General features: G+C 35.9%; 1 protein-coding gene across 3 annotated transcripts in view; it reads left to right on the forward strand.

Moving 5' to 3' along the window:
- Positions 1–26236, forward strand: part of GRIK2 (glutamate ionotropic receptor kainate type subunit 2) — a 626810-nt gene that overhangs the window by 375678 nt on the left and 224896 nt on the right. For all 3 annotated transcript variants that reach the window (XM_024739236.1, XM_024739250.1, XM_024739246.1), the window contains exons 7-8: positions 13310–13453; positions 16642–16749. In XM_024739236.1, coding sequence (XP_024595004.1) covers positions 13310–13453; positions 16642–16749 — 252 coding nt within the window. The remainder of the gene's footprint in view (positions 1–13309; positions 13454–16641; positions 16750–26236) is intronic.

Here is a 26236-nt window from a genome sequence, read left to right on the forward strand (position 1 = left end):
TGATTTCTTTCTTAATGTTCTCAGCAGTGTACCATTAAAGTTTTTTGCTTTAGTTCACGTTCTGATTGTCCCTGAACCTGTATAATTCACAGTAGGAAGGGGAGTGTTGATTCAGACAAATTTTTGATCTGTGTATTTTGGCAGGCAGAGTGTATACATCTTACAGTTGCCCCATTTTGTACTTTTATAAGTGTAACCAATTCACAATACTATAGAGATATCTTAGTCGTTACCCCCAAATTCCCTACTATATTGAATATTTTTCTACAAAGAATAAAGAATGAATGATTAGAAGACAATAATTATACATTTGGTGAATGTATTTAATGTGATTATTATATTTTCTAGTATTTCCATGCATATAATTACATATGGTCTGCTTTTACACATATCTTCCTGTTTTTCTGAATGTATTGATATATTCTAATTCTGTGAGTAGATAGAAGTAGTAATCTCAGTTTGGCTTGAGGAACCCAAAGCGTAAACCTGCATTATTCAAGATTTTTTTGAATTCCAGTTGTCTAAAATTCCCTTAAAATTAGTTAATAGCAAAAAGAAAGCACAATGGTTCTCCGGCTTGTAAAGTACATGATCTGTGTTCAGATACATTTGGATCCAACTGGATCCAGGTCATAAAGTCTCAAACAGGTTCCTCTCCATCCCTCACCTCCTGTTTCATTTGTATTGGCTCCTTTCTCAGACAGAGGTACAGAGGTGCCATCATGATACGGAACTTCCTGAGAAGGAATGTGCTTCTTTCCCAATGGCTCCCTCAAAAGGCCTGGATTTAATGATAAGCCAAGCTTGTGTCACTTGGCCATGCCTGAAGCAGTGGTTGTTATTAGGCCTATAACACCTGGAGCTAGGAGATTGGGTCAGGGAATAGATGGGAGGGAAAAGGGCTCTGCTCTAACAGGAAGAGATGGCTGAGGAGACAAAACAATAGTGTCCCATCAAAGATGTTACACGATTTAATCAGATCATATTCTTGGTCTTCTGAATTCCATGTTCTACTCTTTTCGTGTCCCATTTAGATCCATTATAAGATGAAATGACATATAAAGACTCAACTTTAGGAGAATCCTTTAGTATCTGTTTCATTAAAGAACAAACCTATTCTAACTGTCTTTAAAGGAGATGTTAGGAATCTCAGGATACAAAGTCTAATCTTTTTTTTTTATTAAAATATCTTTTATTATTTATTTATTTTGGCTGTGTTGGGTTTTCGTTGCTGTGGGCGGGCTTTCTCTAGTTGCGGCGAGCAGAGGCCGCTCCTCGTTGCGGTGCGCGGACCTCTCATTGCAGTGGCCTCTCCAGTTGCAGAGCATGGGCTATGGGCTCCAGGCACTCGGGCTTCAGTAGTTGTGGCATGCGTGCTCAGCAGTGCGGCTTGCGGGCTCCAGAGCGCAGGCTCAGCAGCTGTGGCACACGGGCCTAGCTGCTTCGCGGCATGTGGGATCTTCCCGGAGACCTTTTCCCTCAACCCCACTATTCTTTCCAACTTTTGTTTTCTTATCTTTTTTCCACTCCTTTTGCCTTTTGAAGATATAGGTGCTAATAGGAAAATCTTTCAAACAATACCTACTTTCTAACATATCAATAGATAGGCACTACTCCAGACAAAATTAGATACCTCCCCATTACCCAGCATGTGGCATTATATTAAGAATGTTGATTTACTTGTTTGTCTAAATCATTTTTCACTTCCCAGTCTTATTGCCCAAACTTATAATTGTGTTTGATGTCAATAACACAATAATATTTATAAACGTTGAATGAGTGAATCAAACTGTAAAGCACTTAGAGACAAATGAAAAAAAAGATAATTGTGAAAGCATATGTTCATATGGGAAAAGGGATATTCAAGAGACCCAAAAGTCAGCAAGCAAAGGCATTTCCTCATGGCAATAAAACAATAATTAGTTAAATCAATGTATTTTCAAAGTAGGAAATAACCAGGTTAATTAAAGTAGTGAAGGGACAGGGAATCTTCAAGTTGAGATCTAAGGTACAAATGTGAATATGCAAATCAATTCTTATTTTTCTCCTCAAAGACCACTTCCTCATCTAAATTGATATCACTGGTGCTAACATACTTGAGATTCTCAGTTACTCCACTCTATAATTATGACATATTTAAAGAGCTTTATAGCCCTCATTTTTCTAAATTTATCTAATTTGATCCTTACAACGTGAGGTGCATTATTATACTTATTTTAAAGATGAGAAAAATGAAGCTAAGAAAGATAACATGACTTACAGTAGTGACTAATAAATTACAAAGCTAAAGCTCTAAGTCCCATTAGATTTCTGTGAAACTTACTTTTTCACATTTCTATGAGAAGTTACTATTAACAATTTTGTATATAGAGCACAATATAAAAAGCTAAACACACAATAAGTGCATAAAAAGTTGTTAAGGACACATATTAATATGATTTGTTTGCATATCTATTGTTTTATTTGTCCAGAAATATCTATATCAATTTCTACATTATTCTTCAAATCATGCTTAAAATAGATCTTTAATATAATTTAATTTTTGGTTTGGGTAAATAATATATGAAGTATCGGGTTTTCAATTTTTATAGGCATTTGGAATTCGTATTTACATGAACCCAAGTTTCTGGTGTATTTTTGGTTTGCATATTCCTAGATTTCAAATTAGAAAGCATCAGTCTGTTAACAACATAAATCAATTTTAATTCATTACACTGAAAAAAGTAAATATAAACAATATTGATGAACATACATTTTTAATGCAAGAAGCTAATTTGAGCTCCAAATATCAGGATAATTGGATGTATTGGACACCAGCTGGAAGTGCAGAGAATACTTCCCCTTGATATTGACTCTTCTCTAGATCAATAGCAGCTCCAAATATAGTAAAAAGCAGACACAATTTAACAGGACCTAAATTATTAAGGCCAGTGCATTGTTGCTAGAGAGTTCATTAACAATGCCATCAATACAGTGTGGTTCATGGATGCTAGTAAGAGCTTCATGGAACATTTTAAAAGAGAATGAGATAACTCAATGGACTGATTTTAGTGGAAAAATTTAATTAGGTAAGAATAATTACATTAGTTAAATGAAACTTTTAATTGAAAACCTGTTGGCATTGTCTTATCTGCTTCACAGCTGTTCCTTAATCATTTATAAAGTGAAGAGTTTCTCTACATGGTGTTTCAGAAACATCTAAACATCTTGGAATTTGTGTATAAATGTTTAAAGTAGTTTAGACGGTGGCAGTAAAAACAAATAGGATATAGGATTTTCTGCTTGGGAAATGGTGCATTTTAAAGATATATATAGGAAAGAAAGAAAATTATATAAAAAATATTCATGATGAATATATATAATTCTTGGAAAGAATGCAAAATATTCATCTCCTAAAGCTTTCACAATTCTAACATTAGCACTCCATGCACTAAATTTCGTATCTTATAAAGGTCTAAAAGCTTGCTGAGAAATAATGCTGTTTTGTAAAATTATCTTGTTGACTGTTGTTAAAGAAAATGGCATCCAGCAAGAGTTCTTGCAAGATTGAAAACCCAAAATTGTATAATATAAGCTTAAAGAGCCAATGGAAACTCTTACTCTCAAAATGAACATTTAGATGCCTGTTCAAAGTAAGTGAAACTGCTGCCACAATTTTTTGGGTAGCTTTTAGCTTAAGACAGAGAGTATTGGTTTGAAGAGACATAGACACTTATTCAAATTCACAAGTTTACAGGAACACCAAACAAATAGATCCATTAATTACTCATTGCATTAATCCTGGCCCTGGCCATTTCTTTTCTGAATCCCAGCAACACTATCGTCTGATACTGTTTTCTTCGCTTCATCTTCAAAGCATTGCTTAACTTGAATTTTCTTCCTAACTCATCAATTTGACTGTGAGGCTGAACCCATTCTATTCTTTTCCCTTCTCCTTTCTTGATCTTTCCTTTAAGCTCTTCTTCCTTTTAGCTCTCATGGGTACTAAATACCATACAGGTAGATACAAAATTCCATATTCCTTTCAAAGGAATTCCTTTAAAGGATTTTAAAGGTCTTTTGCCATGCAGTTTCTGGAATCTCCTTTTATTCAACTAATCTGCAATACAGGAATCACTCTGATTAGTTAAAAACCATGAAATATAGGCATATTCATATCCTAACTCTGTAAGAGGGACAAAGGATGATAAAATCCTGAGATATTAGTAAATGACTTTGGATAAGAGAGAAAGGGTTTTAGTTTTTCTCTACAGAGTATCAGGAAGCCTGGGTGGGTTTTAGTGTGTGTGAAGAGTTTAACAGTGAAGTTGAAACAACAAAGAAAATATAATACAGGTATTGGCAGATTTTATTGGACCAGGTAGGAATTGGGTAGATTGTGAATGCAGGCAATGGCTGATGAAAAGTAAACTTTGATGTCACTTATTTATAAATTTGTATGAAATGTTGGTACAAAGTTTATTGCAAAAGTGCACAAAGCATAGAGCATTATGGGGAGGAGATGGATAAATTCGGATTTTGATTGTATTACCAAGGCCAATATAAAATCAGAATGAAAGGTGAGTTTTCTAGGAATGCAAATGTCCACCTGGTTCTAGCCCCTCCTTTTACAGATGAAGAAAGTAAAGACTAGAAAAAACTACAAGGCAGATTTGTCCAGGTTCACATTGCTGGTAGGTTATTATCTGTCCAACAGCAGTCCTTCGTCTAGTAACAAAATGCAAGATACTGTAATATTTTACCACTTGTATTTAAATTCTAAACTTGTCAGATAATGTGTGTGTATTCAGTAACTTTTTTTTTTTTTTGAGCACTGAATTGTGGCATTGTATACACACCACATTTTACAGGGATCAAGTTGTTGTTGTACGATAATTCCCTTCCTGCCCCTTCTCCTTCCAGTATTTGATCTGCTTTCTCGCACAGCGCGAAGCCTGTTCCCTTATTTAGGCTAACAGTGGGTGCAGAAGGGTTGAAACATTATACTTTCTAAACTGGTCCCTTGTTTTGGATAGGATCCATCTTGACAAGATTACAGCTCTTCTGGTGATCATCATCATCATCATCTAACACCTGCCTATGCACCACGAGCCAGGGATTGTGCAAACTGCTTTAATGTATTATCTCATGCAGTCCGTGTAGTCCACGCAGCTGCTGGTAAAGAACTCCGTTTCAGAGTAGTACAAAGAGCCGGCAACACAGTAAGCATAATGGCAGCTGCAGTGTAACTGGGAGAATTGTCTCTGACAATTGGCTCCCGACTGGGTCTGAGGGCATTTCTTCTTCCATCCCTCAGTTTCGTTAGCAGCCACTGTGCACCTGCTCCGTGCCGGGCAGAGTGCTGGCTGCAGTGTGCCAGCTGAATGAGTGAACCCCAGCCTGCCTTCCATGTGTGACCCTCACCCTTGCTCAGAGTGGTAGATGATCCTCTGTCCCATTTAGGCTTGTGCTGATTGTGTGAGGCAGCTCCAGAGGTCAGAATCCAGCCCTTTCCCCACCAACCTTAATATTCATATCTTCCAATTGAAGAATCAATATTAATTGTTTTTCTCTTGGAACTCTCTGGTTTATAAAAGTGGTTTTTCCAACAAGGAAGAGATATGGCAGATCATCATTTTTCATTTTCAATTATAAAATGAAGAAACAAGGCAAATGGGGATTTAAATATTTTTTTATTATTTGTTTTAGATAAAAGATCTAGTCAGTGGACTAGTCAAAAGAGGTAGTCAATTTTGTTGTGCAGTAGAGACTAACACAACATTGTAAAGCAACCATACTCCAATAAAAATTAATTTAAAAAAAGATCAATGAAAGAGCCAGGATTCATAAACTTAAACTCCGTGTATGAGACCATGCTGTTCTTTGTGCTATGCACTATACTTCAGATGGGAATACAGAAATGAGCAAAATCTGCGACGTAGGAGTTCCAGAATGGATCTGCCACCTGCCAGCTAGCATTCAGATCTCAAAGGAGACCTGCCTGCACTTATTTAATGGAAAGATAAATGTGTTCACGGAACTGTTACTATAAATTCATTTAGAAACAGGACAGAGGCTGCACTCGCATTCCTCCCAGGTCTGAGCTACTGGCAGATTTAGTTCACTGTACCTCTGGGAGGGAATACATTCTAGCTAGATGGCAAAGTGTGATTGTTATTCAGAGCTTCCTAATATCTATTTCTTTTACAGTTTAATTGAACTTTTTGGTTGAATTCATCAATTTGTTGAAAAAATGCTTTTATACACTTACTATGGGCAAGTCAATATATGGGATACTGTGCATGGTATTACAAAGATAGGTATGGTTATTATCCAAAAGATGCTTGTATCAAGAAAGGAAGATAAACAATGAGAAAGCATAAATAGTTTTATTAAAAGTAGAATGTTCAAGGAGGAAAGAAGATACAGATCAGTGACGCTTAGTTTGTGAGGACTCTAGATACGTATAGAATAAAAAGAAATTTATGAACCATCTTCCCAGAAAAATGCATGATCAGTTTTTTTTTAATAGCTGTGTTGGAGTAAAATTGATGTATTATACTTCCCATATTTAAATTGTACAATTTGATAGGTTTTGACCTAAGTATACACCCATATAACCATCACTGTAATCAAGATACGATCATGTATCATATCACTCTTAAGATTAGTTACATTTAAATGTAAATTATTAAATACAGTATTGGGTGTGTTGGAGCCTAGGTCAAGAGCTCAAATATGTAAAAAGTGCTTCAGCAGAATGACATTGTCATAAATGTAACTCTGCTGGCATAATAGAGAAGATAAATGGGAAAAGGCTGTGTTCCAAGTTCTCCCGGGCAAAACTCAATGGGGTACCCAAAAGTCATGTTACTAGGGGAATGGAATATTCCAGAAGACTGCCTCCCCATTGGGAAGAAAGATAAATACCTTTGATAGCTTTTTTTAAAAATTCTCTTTTTTCTCAAAATTTTTTTTTTTTTTTTTTTTTTTTTGCTGCATTGGGTCTTTGTTGCTGCATGCAGGCTTTCTCTAGTTGCAGTGAGCGGAGGCTACTCTTCGTTATGCTGCGCAGGCTCGTCATTGCAGTGACTTCTCTTGTCGCGGAGCATGGGCTCTAGGCGCGCAGGCTTCAGTAGCTGTGGCTCGCAGGCTCAGTAGTTGTGGCTTGCGGGCTCTGGAGCGCAGGCTCAGTAGTTGTGGCACACGGGCTTAGGTGCTCCGCAGCACGTAGCATCTTCCTGGACTGGGGATCTAACCCTTGTCCCCTGCATTGGCAGGCGGATTCTTAACCACTGCGCCACCAGGGAAGTCCTACCTTTGATAGCTTTTTGCAAAGAGAAGTCTTTAGAATATCAGAGAGATTTTATGTAGCAATGTTCCCTTCTATGATCATATGTAGTTAAAAATTATTCATTTCTAACTGTTTCGTCCTTCATGTGAATAAAGGCTATGTTTTAATATTTTATGACTCCTAGAACATCTATCCCAGAACTTTACAAAAAAGATGTTTAATGATGATGATTATAGTGATCAGAAACTGAAATAACATGCGCACTCCATATGGACATGCTTGGTAATTTACTGCTTAGTACCAGAATCTTCTGTAAATGAAACCTAAGTACATAGAAATATTTTAACTAGTCACAGTATCCATTATTATTCCTGTTGGAAATGTTTCAGTCATACATCCCAAATCAGAAATATTTAGCAATGGTAAATTATATCATCTGAAACTTTGGAGAGCATCTAATCTCCCTGATTCTTCAATTATTTAAAAATATGCAGTGGATTTTGTCAGAGCATAAAAGAAATGTAAGCATACTTACATTTCAGTGTTCTTTCAATACTTTAAAGTCTCATCAGACTTGAGGTTACTTGAGATAGATGAAATAGCACTGGGTGACTAAACCAATTTCTGTGGCAATAGCTCAACCACAGAAATTAGCAGTCATCACTCTTCCACCTGCATCCACGTTGCACACTGCATGACTAAAAGTAATTAAACTAGATATGAGATAAACCCAGCAATAAGTTAGGGAGATGGCTAATGTATATTTAAAATGTATGAGAAGGCACTTCTTGTGATCTTTTCAAACCATCCATTTAAAAAGATCATTGTTGTTTTACTGAAATATGTAGGACTGTATTGCACAGTTTTAAAGGTTTGCAAAACAAGTTTTTGGCTGACAGACATTCTTTGTAGGTTAAGTAACTTATTTTGGAAAGAAAAATAAAGTACAACTCCAGTCTAGTCTGAGATGGGCTCTCAAGGGGGCTCGTATTGCTATTGATAGATGCTTGACCTAGTAGTGAAACACGGAGGGCTGCACTTGACTCTGTCTGTACCTACCTAGACTGCGATTCCTTCTGGTCTGTATTCCCAGGGTGAACACATATTCTAGCTTTCCAATAAGTGTGATCTATTTATATATGTGAGTAATTATACTTGAAAGAGAGAAAATAGGATGGATTTGTTTTGTCTTCCTTGCTGATTTATTTTTTCTCTCTGCCTAGATTTGGTCTTTGTAGTTTAGGATCTGAATGACTACAACTTTATCTAACCCCCTCCTATGTATTTTAATAATCAAATTGTATACATACTCCATTTTAATTTAGTTGGTTAAAATACAGTTTTGCTTACCTCTGAAGTTTTTTTAGAGGTAGCTATTATGTACAAGGAAGAAAATTTGACTTGTAAGACAAATGAACTTTTATTTGAATCTCAGCTCAGAGATATACTGTCTATGGGACATAATTGTCTGGTATTCAGCAGAACCTCCAAAAATATGAGATCTGCTGCCATCAGTTTCCCCTCCATGGCCTGTCATAGTTTCAGTGGGAATATGGTTTAGGGGAGATAGGTGGTTATGGTAGGTAGGATGGTGGTTCTAAGAATTAGACCTTGTCTGAATCGTGTTTTTAAGGCTTTTTTCTGAGTCTTATTTCTGCCAGAGTCTTATTATGATAGTTTGGATGGTAGTTCTAAGAGCTAAGCTTTGCCTGAGTCTTGTTTTCTAAGTCTTGTCTCTCAAGGTGATGAGACCTTGAGAAGATTACTTCAACCTTGCTAAGCCTCAGTTTTCTCCTCTCTAAATGATAAGAGTAGTATCACCTGAAACATAGGGTCTTTGTGAAATGCATATAGAGAAATGGACATAGTGTGGCACAGAGTAAGCATGCAGTGTAACTTGACAGTAATGATAATATAAAAACGATGACAAAGTAATTAACCTGTGTGTCTCCTCTACTTTCTCCTCTTCTGTTCTACTCCTCCCTTCTTTCGTTGTATTTTTCCATTGAGAGGAGTCAAGGCAAAGGATTATAGAGTCAAAATGAGTGGGTAGAGGACTTAGCAAGAGCAGCTCAATCAAACTCTACAATTTAGAGTTGGGAGTAAAGATGCCCTGTAAGCCTGATCTTGAAAGATACTCTAGTACCTTTGCCTTTTGTAAACCTAACGAGCAGCAACTGTATAGAATAAATCTACTTCTTTCATGACCTTGTTCCTGGTTAATGTTTCTATTCTGACTAACCTATTATAGACTTAATCTCATACATCAGTGTATTTCTTTTTTTGTGAATTTATATTTACCAGTTCTCTACAATCTATACTTTCCCTTACTTCGTAGTACATTTTCATTATGTAAATATTTACTGCTTATTAAGAAATTATATAGATTAATGTATTCAAGTACTTATTGATATTTCTTATTTTATAACTTTAAAACAATTTAAACTATTTTGCTTTATTAAATATAGAGCACTGAGCAAGAAACTAGAGAGAAGTATGTAAATTCTGGATAGATTTTCTAGAGTCAAATCCAGCTCCACCTCTATATGCTATGATTTTTTTTTTTTTGGTACGCGGGCCTCTCACTGCCGTGGCCTCTCCCATTATGGAGCACAGGCTCCAGACGCGCAGGCTCAGCAGCCATGGCTCACGGGCCCAGCCGCTCTGCGGCATGTGGGATCTTCCCGGACCGGGGCACGAACCTATGTCCCCTGCATCGGCAGGCAGACTCTCAACCACTGCGCTACCAGGGAAGCCCTATGCTATGATTTTTAGACCAGTTACTTAACTGTTCTGTGCTTCAGTTTCCTATTTTATACAGACCCAGTGAATTTCCAACTGCATGATGGTTATGAGAATTAAAGGAAATGATTTAAGGAAAGTGCCTTTACACATAATAAATACTGAACAAATGTTAACTAGTAATATTACTAAATTAAGAAAAAATTTCAAGCTTATGCATTCTCATGAAAATAAGAAAACCACTTTTGATAAGCTGGAGTTTTCTCAAAACTTTCCAAAGTTGAAAGAATTTACATATGTACAGTTTTGGAAAAAATACAGTAAAGGAAAGCCTGACAGGATATCAAGTTTAAATGGACAACTCCATATTATCACATAAAACAACTAGTCTAAAAATAGGACAAAAAAAGCACCCTAAGGGCTTCCCTGGTGGCTCAGTGGTTGAGAGTCCGCCTGCCGATGCAGGGGACACGGGTTCGTGTCCCGGTCCGGGAAGATCCCACATGCCGCGGAGCGACTGGGCCCGTGAGCCATGGCTGCTGAGCCTGGGCGTCCGGAGCCTGTGCTCCGCAACGGGAGAGGCCACAACAGTGAGAGAGGCCCGCGTACTGCAAAAAAAAAAAAAAAAGCACCCTAAGCAGATGAAAATATCAGAGAGAGTAGTTTCAGAAGTTCTATTTATTGCTTTATAATAAATTAACATATTTTTAAACTGGAAATTCAAGAAGAAATTTGATCAACAACCTTTTAATTATAATTTTTTTCTCTAGTATTTAACTTATAGTTTAATAAATATTGTCTTCCTTTTATAATTATATTTAAAATCACAGATCTTAAATAGTTTTATTATCATCTAGTATATCCTCTGATCCAGAAGCTAAAACTATGTACCAAAAATGATTTTCAAATTTTTAATTAAGCAAAATTCTTTCCGAGCATTGTCATTTTTAGATAAGGTTACTATTCTAGGATTTTCATGTAAGTCAGTAAGTCATGGCAGGATAGTAGTAATATCATAGTTTGTGTTCTTTTAGTTATTTTGTGACAGTAGATCAAAATTTTCATCTTGGGAATAATTGCAATGGTATTTAGTAAACTTCCATCTTAAAAAAATGCAAAAAGTAAAGAAATAGGAAAAAATATAAATTCTACTCACCACTATCTCCCAAGAGTAATTATTAGTATCATTTTAGTGTATTTTCTTCCCTTCAGTTTGTTTTGGTTGTTGTCCATATAACATGCAGTATGATGTTTCAGAATACTTGCTGTGAGCAGTGAGGCTGTTTGAATTGGGACCTCTCCGCTTCTTACCTGTGTGACTTTGTTTAGTTACTTAACTTCTCTCAACCTTGGTTTCGTCATTTGTAAAGTGGGAACAATATCAGTGTTTTTATTAAACCATTACTGTGAGAATTAAGTTGAATAGTACATATTAAGTATTCATGAAGATGTATATAATGGTTTATGCTAGAAATACAGTTCTGTATAAGCTATTTTTGCAGTTAGCATTTTACCACTTGCAATTTCTCATCTGAATGATTATTTTTCACAACATGATTTTTAATGTTTATGTGAAATACATTGTGATTTTATTGTGTTTCCTTACTTTGAACATTCAGTAGATTTCCACTCTATTTTATTTTTTTAAAGAAATAATGTAGGTAGCTTTTGTTCTTATCTTTGATTTTTCTCAGGGCAAATTCCAGAAAGAGAAATTACTAGGTGAAAAAGAACATGGATATTTTAAAAACTCCTTTGTGGTGCGATCTGCAAAATTGCCCCTTATCTTCCCTTTAGTAGTATCTGAAAGTGTTCATATCTCTATACATTTGTTGACAGTGATTTTTTAAAACTTCATTTTATTTTAAAATCAAGTGCGTCTCTCATATCTTGGTAACTTCTTTTTATAACCATCCATGTGGTATATGAAATATGTCCTCTGAGTGTTAACTCAGGCCAAAGACAAATAGCAGTCTGATCCTCAGGCTCATGCTATGTGCCTGTATCAACTCCACTACTCGAGTTTTCACTGTGCAGCCATCAGAGTGTGTGAAAGTAGTCAGCTGGTATTTACCAAATGGAAGTTATGAATCTGAGCTCTATTCCCCAAAGATTTATGAACTATAAAATGGTATTTTTATTATGTTCTGTCACTGCATTGTGCTGTTTAGCTGCCTTCCATTTTATGTGGTTAAGTTCCTGAGGATACATTTGCATGAAAGCTACTGTGTGTACTCATTTTGTATTGTATTGTGGCAAACGCTATTAATCTACAGGGTTCCTATTCATTTTGGAATTCATTTCACAGCTCACTAATTGTGTGAATGAGAAGAGGAAATATATGCTTTTATTCCAAACCATGCCAAGCAGATGGCCCAAAGTTCCTTGCTGCCCGCATTGTCAGTGGCTCTCTTCTGTAGGTAGTGAGCCTGGCATTGGTCTGTCAAGCACAGTGTGAGGGTCCATTTAACACAGCACTTGACAGTCACTGAGCCTCTGGTTTGTTATGACTTATAAACATTTTATTTTTTATCATCCACCTCTAAAGCGGTCAGTCATTTGAGCAGGTGCAAACACAGTAGAATTCATATTCGTCTTACTTGAGAAGCCAAAATGAATTTGTATTCATATGGAAATTTGGGGAAAAGAAGACAGGACAGGGGATTAAGCTTAGTTTCTTGAAAAGGGATTAACACATGTATTGAGATTCAACACTCTAGCATCATTTCTCAGATTGAACCCTTTGAAAAGCTGAATTGCAGAAAAAATTAGGGTTTATATCTTTAAACTTTTTAGGTGAATCTCTTAAAATTTCTTTTTTCTTCCTATGCAAGGAAATTATTTACTTATTTACTTTTATATACAATATGTAATTTATGTAACCATTCAAAATGTTCACATTGGCATTCCTTGTGTGTGTGCATGTGTGCACACACGCACGTGCACGCACGCATGCAGAACAGAGTAAGAGACAAAGGGTGTGACAAAAAATGAAATAATGCATGTCTGCACACATTTCCTACTTCAGCAGAGATACTAGGATGATATGAAATTGGGTTATCACTTCAGGAAAGGGAGGGTAGGTCAGATGTTCTAATGGAGCCCATGAAGTAATTTGATCACAATATCTTACTTAAGAGAACCACAGCATGTGGAGATACTGTTTTCTCCCTTACATGAAGAAAAACTGGGTATTTATTTCTCTCACCCTTTCCTTCTCTCCACTTCTAAACCACCTATCATGGGTCTCCCGTGTTGTATTGATGCCACATTTCCTTTTCTCTCGGCTTTCAGACGGATGCTGCTCTCATGTATGATGCTGTGCACGTGGTGTCTGTGGGCGTCCAGCAGTTTCCCCAGATGACAGTCAGCTCCTTACAGTGCAATCGACACAAACCCTGGCGCTTTGGGACCCGCTTCATGAGCCTAATTAAAGAGGTGAGTCAGGAGAAGCACATCTGTCCTGTCTTGCTTGTCCTCAAGCTGAATGAATTGAGATTATTGCATTTTTCCTAACAGGTGACCTTTTACTTTTATCTCTTAAATTAAACTTTCTACCTTTCCCCATACAAGCAAAATTAACATTTTTACTAAATACTATGGAAGGGAAAAATTACATGATAAATAAATGGATTTCCTACAAAATATCTGTGATTGTGTGAACAGATGAAAATCAGTGACCTATGATTTATGACATTGTTAGTTTTCACCTTTCTGAATCTTTATGTATGTTACTTTTCATTTATGTGGAAACATAGATGTTTGAAGAATGGTTATATCATAGGCCACATGATATGCAGTGAATTTTTAACAGGAATGCCCTTTGCACTACACTAAATTACACCCAATTTGTAAGTTTTCAAGAATTGTTTTTTAGAGCTATGGTTCCTAAGTATAACGTCTAGTTATTTTAATTGTATTAGAGTTAACATAAAACAAAATATGGATTCATGAAAGTGCAAAGTTTGCTTCATGTTGCATAATACAACCATTTTATGGCCATGTATCATTTCTAATTATGTCTGTTATAGTTTTAGACCAAGCATGCCCATAGTGAGAAAAAAAAAAGAAAACTCTTAAAGATCACACACAAACATACACACTCACTTCATGCACACATATTCTTCCCATTCTTCCTCTCATGAAGGAAATTCCTTTGTCAGCTAAGGATACTTTTTATTTGATTACAACAGGAGTTTTTTTTAATTAAAAAAATTTTATTAAAGTATAGTTGAGTTAGGAGTTTTTATATGAAAGTTTAACTATGAAAATTTAATCTTTGCTATGAAAAGTCACAGCTGTTATTACCATATAAAATTTTTCTTTAATGGCTTAAAAGAAATCATCAGCTCATCATATAATAAACTACTCATCATGAAAATAAAAGTGCAAATAGAATCATAATTAAGAATCATCAGGTCCTTGGCAAAGAATATCCGTGAATTTTCCTTGTCTAATTGTTATTGAACTCTCAGATAGATGAAATGATACTCCTAGAACAGTATGCAGTTCTTTTGTTACTCCACATTCTATATTTACTTCTGGTGTAAAAAACTAAGCATCACAGGGCTGCAAACATAGCACCCTGGTTTGGCTAGTTGAAGAGGAGCTTTTTCTGAATGCAGCACTTGACAACTGAGAAGTGTCAAACAACCCTGTAAGAGGCTGTTGTATGAAACTCGCTATTGTATTTATTGTAGCGTGTTATTGAGGATCTTGTCCACTAAATCTGGGGTCACAACCCCCGGGCTATGGACTGATACCGGTCCACGGCCTGTTAGGAAGCAGGCCACGTGGCAGGAGGTGAGCAGTGGGTGAGCGAGCAAAGCTTCATCTGCTGTTCCCCATCGCTCGCGTTAACGCCTGAACCATTCCCCGCCACCATCCATGGAAAAATTGTGTTCCATGAAACCAGTCCCTGGTGCCTAAAAGGTTGGAGACCGCTGCATTAAATCACACAGGGTCACTCTTATGAGGACCGAAAAGAGACATTTCTGTCAGGTCTCAGTACCAGGAAAAGCTGAGTTTCTCCTGGGCAATTGGTGTGTCTTAAATTATGGATCCTGTATGTTACAGTTCATCATATTTTCTTCTTTGCTTTGGTTGCTGGAAAGTCCAGAATTGAATTTGTGATTGGATTTATTAGTTGCACAGTTTCACCTGGTATACATTTCCCTGTGCTGTCTTTAACCCAGATTTGTTTTACCGTTCTGCACTTCTGCTTCTGTACTTCTTGATCCCATTGCTTATTTTTATACTAAATACAGATTTTTGTTAACTGCCTGCAATTATTTTCTTTGGACGAAGTTGAGTTAATAAAATTTTTTTCTTCCTTACTGGAGACCTGTTAACACAGTAAACTCAGTGATGACCTGTTGCAATATGCATAGAGATATATATTATAGTTTTTTTTTTCTATTTTATTTGTAATTTATTAGCCTAAATCTATTTTAGAATCCCTACACATAAGTATCCAAGAAGCACATGGAGCCTAAGAAATGTAGTAATAATGATATCCATCTGTAATCCTTATTGAAATGTTACCCTTTATCTACTGGGCTTTACTGCTTTTGAGTCTCAGTATATATTCTTTCAAACATAGTTGTGAGTATATGTTACATTATTTTAAATTTTCATATGTAACTATTTTCCCAAGCTACTTGCAAATGACAAATAATATACAACATGTAGGGGCTTCCCTGGTGGCGCAGTGGTTGAGAGTCCGCCTGCTGATGCAGGGGACACAGGTTTGTGCCCCGGTCCGGGAAGATCCCACATGCCGCGGAGTGGCTGGGCCTGTGAGCCATGGCCACTGAGCCTGTGCGTCCGGAACCTGTGCTCCGTAACGGGAGAGGCCACAACAGTGAGAGGCCCATGTACCGCAAAAAACAAACAAACAAACAAACATGTAATTGGGGCTATATAACCAGCAAAATAGGAAATCATTTTATATTTAAAAAAAAAAAAACCTCATTATTTGCTCACCTTTGAGGGATGAACCCATTGTGTAGCTAGATTATTGTATTCTCACCCCCTTCTACCTGGAGAGAGCCTTCTACTGGAAGTATAGTTTGATGTGAAGTAATTTTGATACATTTCTCCCAGCCTCACACAAAGAAAAATAAAGTAATAAGTTAATTATTGTAAGAGGAAAATGTATAATTGAAGCAGTATCGCATAATTTTTCCTAGATTCAGTTTCTTTCATTGTAATAAAATGTTTACTTTATATTAGTTTGGTGTTAGGAGTGGTATTTTATAATAGTAGTTCTATTTGTAATCTCCAGCAAGATAGTCACTATCTCATAAATATTATAAGTGACCAAACTCTTCTCACTTTGCTAAAAGAGGTTTGCTATTTAAAACATACGCCACAAATTTCTCATAAAGGAAAATTATACCTGGTAAATGCATTATTTAAAATGAAAAATTTACAATAAATTTTTACTGAGACTAGGATATCATATTTAGAAAAAACCTCTGTCATAGTTCAGAAGAGAATAAAAATGTATAGCAATGTAAATTTATGAGAAGTAACAAAAGGTAAAACATTTTGTACAAAATTGTTTTATCTTCTCATCCTTTACTAATTTATGAGTTTTGTTTGTTTGTTTGTTTTCCCCATAGGCACATTGGGAAGGCCTCACAGGCAGAATAACTTTCAACAAAACCAATGGCTTACGAACAGATTTTGATTTGGATGTGATCAGCCTCAAGGAAGAAGGTCTGGAAAAGGTACTTGAGACATTCAGTTTACTTATTTTAATTATTAAATAAACATATCCTAGTGAAGAGATAAAGCAATATTTCCTGTTGTAGATACATTTCATTGACATTTAACTTTATTGAGTAACTCTAAAAATATACATCTTCAATTCGTTATATATATATTGAATATAATAATTGACTATTAGGACTCAAGGATAAAGGATATCTTAAGGCAATTTAAATGTTTTTATTTTCTCATCAGGTTTTTCTGATTCTCTGCATACAATGTATATAATATTAATTTAAAATAATAAATATAATATATTAATATAATCTTAATTAGCTGTAAGATTTGATATAATAATTAGAAAATGTTTGATGTAATATGAATCTTTGTATATGCAGCTTATAATCACAGGCCTTCATAGACTTTCCTACTTAGAGCAGACCATACAGAAGGATTAAATACTGAAACGTGTTTCTGCTGCTGGATCAAATTCAAGAGAAATGCATGAATTAATATACATGAGTAAATTAGGTATGAACACAAATGCTACACATTACACTGGGTCTATCTTTCTTGATTCCATTTATAGGTATTGAGGTAAAGTACAAGAAAGGCTCATAGAATTTGGGTGTGTGTGCTTACTTTAAGAACATTTTAGTGTAAGTTTGTAATATATGCATTTAGCTGTTTTCTGATGGATTCCTTGAAAGTTACAGATTAAAAAGATATTTTGGTAAGAACTTGAGAAAAAATTCTTTTTGAGATAACATCGCTTTAAAGATAATGAGTTATGTTTCAGCTAACAATTGAACATGGAGCATCATTCATAGATGGAAACTGAAGAAGGAAATTGAATCAAAATAAGGGGTATTTTAGCCTGAGAGAAAATAGTATATATGAATGTTGATTCAAATGATGCAGGAATGAGAAAACACACATTTTTGATATCACCAGGACAAGAAGTATATCATGGCCAACTGATGACTGAAGTTAACAGGGGTATTACCTCTTCTCATTGAGAGTTTCAGGTTGTACCCTTTTTCAAGACCATGCAAAATTAGGAATCTTTTATAATAAACTGGAACTAAAATATTCGTGAGGCTGTCACTTCCTAATTACCTTACTTCCAAGATAACAACATTAGTTTATACCCAAAACTGGAATTGATAATGGTGGAGTTTAGTCAGCTCATATGGGCTTATCTCAGTGTTTACTGTGGATGTTATTATCTTACGTTTGGAAATACCTAAGTCACTAGGATGAGCTTCGACCACTGCTTGTATTTCAACACATCAACATAAAAATGGTGATGCTCTTCATGTTACCATAGACCCAGTCCCTTGGACTCAAAGAAAATATTAGAGAAGGTTTTCCTAGGCTCTAGTGTGAATTATAAAAAGATCCTGAATATAATGGTTACCAAGTATATGTGAGGATCTACCATATCGATAAGCAAGGTATCACAATGTGAGTTATAAATGTTGACGTGACATTCATCAATATTTTGTGTTCAGAAAAAATTAGGCTCAAATCCTTGTTCTGCCATTTACTATTTATAGACAAGTTTCTTAATCCTTCTAAAACACAGCATCTTCAACTGCATCCTGGGGTGGTAACAATATCTGCCTCATTAAGGCTCCTAAGTTTTGTTGATTTTACTTTTATTTTTTCCTAAAAAGTATAGTTACCAATCCATAGATGAAAAAACAGTTCCTACCTTGATAGAATTCACACTTTGGAAGATTCAATAGATGGTGATTCAGGAGGCTTAAGTTACTCTTCTAGTTGTATCACAACAAGTGTGTGAACGTCATCCTTCCATCCAACTTCTCTGGGCCAAATTCCCCATCTCAAAAAAAGTAGAGTGCGAAGGGCTTCCCTCTTGGACAGGCTGAAGTGAAAATATCATGGTCTCTAAAAGAACCTGGAAATACGTTAATAGGGGTTGAGGCTAGGAATTTTAACTATCCTCAATTCTATCTTTTCATGCTACTGCCTTTTCCTAGTTTTGTCTTGGTCATCTTTGACCAGCACACTTTATTTATTCATTTAATTCTCTAACAAATATGCGGTGAACTTCTATCTTGTGCCCCTATGAAGGTTTTGCTCTAGTGAAGAAAACCTGCCAATTATAAATCGATTCATAAAATTATATTGGGTTGGCCAAAAGGTTCATTCAGTTTTTTCCATAAGATGGCTCTAGTAGCACTTAGTTGTCTTTAACTTCATTCGAAATAATTTTTTTAGATTGTATGTGACAGCTGTCATATCAGCGTGCATTTAAAAAAAGACATCAAAATTGGTGAATTTTTGTGTAGCCATTTTAATATTGAAGATGGAAGAAAAACAGCAACATTTTCAGCATATTATGCTTTATTATTTCAAGAAAGGTAAAAACCCAACTGAAATGCAAAAAAAAAGATTGTGCAGTTTATGGAGAAGGTGCTGTGACTGGTTGAACGTGTCAAAAGTGGTTTGCAGAGTTTCGTGCTAGAGATTTCTCGCTGGATGATACTCCATGGTCTGGTCGACCAGTGAAGTTGATAGCAATCAAATCAAGACATTAACTGAGAACAATCAATGTTATACCACACGGGAGATAGCCGACATACTCAAAATATCCAAATCAAGGATTGAAAATCATTTACACTAGTTTGGTTATGTGAAGCGCTTTGATGTTTGGGTCCACGTAAGTTAAGCAGAAAAAACCTTCTTGACCGTATTTCCGCATGCGATTCTCTACTTAAACATAATGAAAATGTTCCATTTTTAAAACAAATTGTGATGGGCAGTGGCAAGTGGATACTGTACAATAATGTGGAACAGAAGAAATCGTGGGGCAAGTGAAATGAACCACCACCAACCACACCAAAAGCCAGTCTTCATCCAAAGAAGGTGATGTTGTGTATATGGTGGGATTGGAAGGGAGTCCTTTATTATGAGCTCCTTCCAGAAAACCAAACAACTAATTCCAATAAGTACTGCTCCCAGTTAGACCAACTGAAAGCAGCACTCAACGAAGAGTGTCCAGAATTAGTCAACAGAAAACTCATAATCTTCCATCAGGATAACGTACGACTGCATGACCAGGCAAAAACTGTTACAGCTTGGCTGGGAAGTTCTGATTCATCTGCCATATTCAGCAGACATTGCACCTTCGGAGTTCCATTTATTTAGGACCTTACAAAATTCTCTTAATGGAAAAAAATTTCAATTCCCTGGAAGACTGTAAAAGGCTCCTGGAACAGTTCTTTGCTCAAAAAGATAAAAAGTTTTGGGAAGATGGAATTATGAAGTTGCCTGAAAAATGGCAGAAGGTAGTGGAACAAAAGGGTGAATACATTGTTGAATAAAGTTCTTGGTGAAAATGAAAAATGTGTCTTTTATTTTTACTTAAAAAACCAAAGACACTTTTTGGCCAACCCAGTAATATAGGATTGGGCAGTGAAATGTGCTAAAAAGAAAGATCTCTTGCTTGTATGTCATTAAAATGATATATTTTGAATCATTTTCTGAAATGTGAATCTTAGGATTGAAACAGTTAATAGGAGGAAAATCCATACTTCTGATGTTTGTAACTGTGGAGCAGATAAACCAGGAAGGAGCAGGTATATTTCTGACAATCAAACTATTTACTAAAGAACCCTTACGACCAGCCACATCTTCCACCACTAGGACATATTCAGTAGGACATATTCAGGGAACTGAGCTTGGAGTTACAATGCTACTCTGGACACAGTTTTCCACTTAGATAGGGTTCATAGATCAAAGTGAAATCTTTCTCCTTTATCTCGATGGAGATCTTGGTTAGAACCCAGCCCAGTTAGCCATGGTCTAAGAAGGGTCACCAGTACCTCACACACAACAAACCACATCTGGTTTGTTTGTTTGTTTGTTTAATTGGAGCAAGGAATAACAAATTTATCAAAAAAAACGGCAGTCTGAGAAGACGGTGGACTTGTGTCCCAAAGAACCATCCTGCTTGAGTTAGAATTCAGGCTTCTTTTATACTAAAAGGGGAGGGAGTAAAGTCAAACATTTCCTGGTTCCGGTCAGCCTCCAGAGAGGATGTGTTAATTTCTTCCTTCCTGCAGTTATTCACAGGTGGCAGGTCTAAGGAGGGTCACCAATACCGCATACACAACCAACCACACCTGTCCAGACAAGCTCTTGGGCCATGGCAGTGCCTTCTCTAAAGCAAAAGAAGGAGAATAAGGGGATAAAACAGTAGGCAACTTCGTCTACCTCAGGCAATAATAGGACAATTTCTTTCTTTAAGATCCTGGTATTGAAACTACTAACAATAGGAAAAGGAAACCAGAATAAGTGATTTTCGCAGCTTGAATTTTTCTGGTCAGTTCAAAGACCGTATTGTATATTCCACTTTCAAAATACGTTTAGAATCCATCCATTTCTCCCTAAATCCATTGCTACAATCATGGCCAGGGGAACCTACCCTGGACACATACACTGGAGCCCCAACAAGCCTTTGTTCTACTCCTCCTTGTAATCCATTCGCCAAATCGTAGCAGCCAATGGATGTCTTTAAAAGCAAAATGATCCATGTCATTTCTCTAATTTAACTCATCCCTTTATTTCCATTGTATTTTGATTAAGATCCAGACATGATTTACAATGAATTCCCTACCTCTCCCACTCAACTCTCACCATCTTCTCAGGGGTTTTCTATGCTCCAGCTATACTGGCTGTTTCTCATTTCCTCACAAGGTCAAGACTTTCTATTACTTTGGCAGTAGAGTTTTCCCGGTCTGGAATACCCATTCCTATCACCTTTGCCTGGCTAACTTCTTACTCATCCTGGGGGTTGCAGCTTACATTTACTTCCTTAGATAGGTATTCCCTAAGCCTAATCAAATTTAAGTTTCTCATAGTGTCCTCTACTTTTTCTTCCTGACACTGCCTATAATTGTGTATTTACATACTTTTTTTTTTTTTTTTTTTTTTTTTTAAGGCTGCGTCCCTAGCCAGAATACACATCCTATTAGGTGCAGAAAAATGTGTCTCCTTTCTCACTATTTACATATTCAAGGCCTAGCAAAGTGTCTGGCACGAAGTACATCCTCATGAAATGTTTATTGACTGTTGAACAAATGAAGGATCTCTATGAGAATCATAAGAGATACTTCACATAGAATACTTACTCAGGTGTCTGGTGCAGAGTTATTTTCCAATAGCAGAGCTTTTTTCCCCCCACTTTTTCCAGCTTTGCTCCATACTTACAAAGTGGGAAGAGAAATCCAATAGTCAGACAATCAGTGGGCTGGGGTAGTGGGTCAAGAATTCAAGGGGTGAAGGATCTTATAGCACAGGAGAAAGCAGCACTGAAGTCTGAGCTTATAAGGATGCACCAATGGCATCTCTGGTCTTCTACGTAGTGCAATTGAATACTTTCTGACACTTCATTACATCGATGAGTAAAAATAAATATTCTATTTATAAATTTTCCTTTTTTTTATTGTAAGTTTATGTGTGGAAGTAAACAAAGACCACTTGGATGAGAACAAACAGAAGTTGTTATTCAGAGCTTGCTATAGCAAGGGAGCAACGTATATTTGGCAGAGATTCAAGGGCAGGCAAGGGAGTGGAAAAGCTTTATTTGGGAAAGCCTCAGGTGTGCTCTGATTGGAGATTGTTGGCATGAGAAAACTGGAGGTGGGCTAACAAGAAGCAAGGTATCTTGGGTGATTGGTTTGGTGAGTTTCTCTGGTTGCTCCTGAGTTGGAAGAGAGGGGAAAAAAAAGGAAGCTGCAAGTTATTGAACAAATCTTGACCATTCTGGGCAGATTGCTGCAGAGGTTGTGGTTTGGCTTCCCATGATGCTTGCTCAGAGGATCTGGTTAAAGTTCTATTGTCGTACATGGTCTGACTGTTATCTATTTGTGTATTCAGTCTGTCAGTGGAACTTGGAAGAAGAAGGAGAAATAGCAAAAAGAAAAACGGCCAAGAAAAATGGACATAATTGACATGAGGAAATAAAAAATGTCTTCATAACTGACAATAAAATTCATATTTTTAGGGTTTTTTAAATATAATATTTAACTGGGATATGATTTACCATTGGAAATGGCTTAACTTACTTACCTAGTCTTCTGAGGCTTAGCTATGTTTTAGGAAAGACCAGCTTCAGATGGAACAAAAGCATGACTAATGGCAAAAGATACTAAGAAATACTCAGAAGGTTCTTAGAATATTACTTCAAAAAGATTCTGTTTAGAGCAAAAACAGTTGGAAGGGTTTCACACAAAATAGGTTTGAACTGAGCTGACACTACACGAAAATGATGCATTTCCATTGCTAGCTGAGCTATCTAAAGGGCATTAAAAAAAAAAAACAAACTTCGAAAAGAATTCCTTCTAAGAAACTATAATGCAATAATAAAATTGCTTAATCCTACCATATTATTGAATTTTATTATTGAATGTCCATTGTGACAACTATGTACATCATGTGCTTTCCAAGAAAAAAGAATCAGTCTCTTGCTATTATACTTTATTTTTTATTTTTTATTTATTTATTTTTTTTTTTGCGGTATGCGGGCCTCTCACTGCTGTGGCCTCTCCCGTTGCGGAGCACAGGCTCCGGACACGCAGGCTCAGCGGCCATGGCTCACGGGCTCAGCCGCTCTGCGGCATGTGGGATCTTCCCGGACCGGGGCACGAACCTGTGTCCCCTGCATCGGCAGGCGGACTCTCAACCACTGCGCCACCAGGGAAGCCCTATTATACTTTATTGATTGTTCAAATGGATTTTTATTATACTAGAGAATATTTTCTTCTAAGCAGAAATGTTAAACTAAAATCATACCTGTGTACCTCTCTTGCCCTTCCTGTAGCATCAGAATTTGTTATCTGTTCTGGCTATTTTGCTGATAGTCTCTTAAAATGTGATATTTATATGAAAATAGAACTTGGAGAATAGAATGTTCTGCCTCCTCAGTGGAAAGGCCTAATAAATCCTTATTGAAATTGGCTTTTATGGTAATATTATATTAATTTAGAAAAAAACAAAGATCAAACTAATACATTTATCTGGCCAGAAATGGTGCTAAGGGTCCTGGAATTGTATAGGCCTGTGAACAGTCATGCCATGTGTTTGCCTCAGTGTGCTTTTATAATAAAATCAGCTTCTAACTGGTGCATCTTTAGGGAAAATCTTGGAAAAGAAAACTGGCTAGAAAAAGCCATCTTATGTAATATATGTTTGCCAATTTCTACAAAATTAAGTATTTATATAAATAATATAAATCAAAATAATCCATATTTGCAAACCTTTAAAAAGTTTAAATTTGTTATATTTTACTTTCAAGTGAAGCTTCATTTCAACTTTTAAAATCTGTGTTTTCTGAATATTCACTGCTTGCATTTTTACCCACCAGTAGAGAAACTGCTATCAGCAATCCATAGGCTTCCCGCTGAAAACTCAAATATTTTGATAATATATGGAGAGAGTGAGAATTAGTAGTGAAACCATGCCTGCCTGAGTTTACAGGCATATATGTTCCAGGAACAGAACATGTTTCAAAGTGCTTTTTGAAGATTTTTTTTCTTGGTAGAATATATATATATTTTTAAAAGTGGTAATTTCTGTAGAAAATTTTACTATTGCGCTTTCTCTTGCCAGTAAAATCCTATAGTCATTAGCTCCCTGTGAAAAAGGTGTCTGAATGGAATTTACAGTCTTCCAAATTTATCTAAATCTGAAAATCCACACTAGATAAGTGAGACTTTTTTTTTAATCTGTAGAAACCTAATGCATAGCAGCTTTTATCTTTCTCTCTTTGATGGCATTTGATACATATATCTTGGTCCCCATGGCAACAACGACCCCCAACTTTCCTAGGAACTGAGATTTCTTTTGCCTCTATGTAGGAAAGCAATGCTAATGGTGATGTTGACCAGTAATCTTTAAGCCAGTGGGAAATGTGTTGTTTGCTTCTTAAAAAGCAAAACTGGATCCCAGGCAGGACCCAAACTTAGTGTCTTTTTTTAGAGATGTTAACCATTTAATTTGTCCAACTCTTATAAAGAATCATTACATGCCCTATTTCACAACTGTACTGACATTTTTTGGTTTGTGTCAGTATATTTATAGTTATTATTTTGCTTGATAACTTTTAACCTTCAGGTTGGTAAAATATTTAAGAAAGCTCTGTATGATGTTTATGTTTAAAAATCAATAGGATTGCCTTACTTGAGGGCACACACTTTCTTACTTTGGTCCATCAGAGAATATCAAATATTGATTTTTTTCTTTCAGTTACTGAATTTGAATTAAACATGTATACTAAATGTAATTGTAATACATTGGTTTTATTTCAAATAAATCAATGAACTACATTTTTATCCTTGCAAAAAATGGCCCTTAATTTAATATTGTCATGTCATTATATTTGAGAACAGTTAACTCATTGATTCAAATTTTATTTTAAAAATCAGAACTACCACCTGTCTCTTAACTCTTTATGTTTAAGGTTGACTTTGCCCTAAACAAAAATAAAAACCTTAGGGGTGAAAAATCTATGTTTAGATTAGTCATTCCTTTCTGTAAGATCATTATTTTATATACTTATTCATTTATTGCTTTCACATCAATGCTGTAGTTCTCAAATGGTGAAATTCCAGAACCCATGTTAACTAGTTAATAGACAGTTTTAGAAAATTTGTTAACTGAAGGTTTCTTTGTGCTGTACTCATAGGCCAAATCACTTCTGTATGAAAAAGACTCAGTTCCCAGGTAATTAATTATTCTTTACTCTGATTTCTCCCTGTGTGGGAGCACATAGGCATTTCTAGGAAATGTTTCATGTTTATTGTTGAGAGATCAGATGACAATTCTTTCTGAAGTGATCTCCTGTTAATACTTAACCCAATGGAAGTACAATACTATTCATTGTTATTAGAAAGTAATGTAAGTAACTATCTGTACTTTCCATTTAAAAATTTAACACAGGAAGGGGTGAAGTAAATGAAGTCAAAAAGTCTCTAATTTACCTGCAACACTTAGTAAGAAAACTACTATGTTGTAAAAACTCTGTCCTCACTACTCATGTTCCATATAGACTTGAGAAACCTGAGCTTGCAAATTATCCAGAAAGAATGGTTGCACTAGTTAACCGAGAAACATGCAGTTCACCGAAGTATATTCAGTCAGTTGGAGAGAATATCTTCCAAATGTAAATTAGCATTTAATACCAGCACCTTCCTTATGCTTTTTAATTCTCAATACCCTCAAACAGTACTATCAGGAATGCCTTTTCTTCTCAAAGAAATAGTAAACACAATGCAAGGCAAACTGTATGGGTCATGTGGTTGTAGGCAGCTAATTATTGGGAAGATTTTTTTTATTGAGGTATAGTTGATGTACAATATTATATAAGTTACAGGTGTACAGTATAGTGATTCACAATTTTTAAAGGTTATACTTTATTTATAGTTACTATAAAATATTGGCTATATTCCCTGTGTTGTACAATCTATCTTTGTAGAT

The sequence above is a fragment of the Neophocaena asiaeorientalis genome, unplaced genomic scaffold (assembly GCF_003031525.2).
Source record: "Neophocaena asiaeorientalis asiaeorientalis breed wild unplaced genomic scaffold, Neophocaena_asiaeorientalis_V1.1 scaffold451, whole genome shotgun sequence".
Lineage (NCBI taxonomy): Eukaryota > Metazoa > Chordata > Mammalia > Artiodactyla > Phocoenidae > Neophocaena > Neophocaena asiaeorientalis.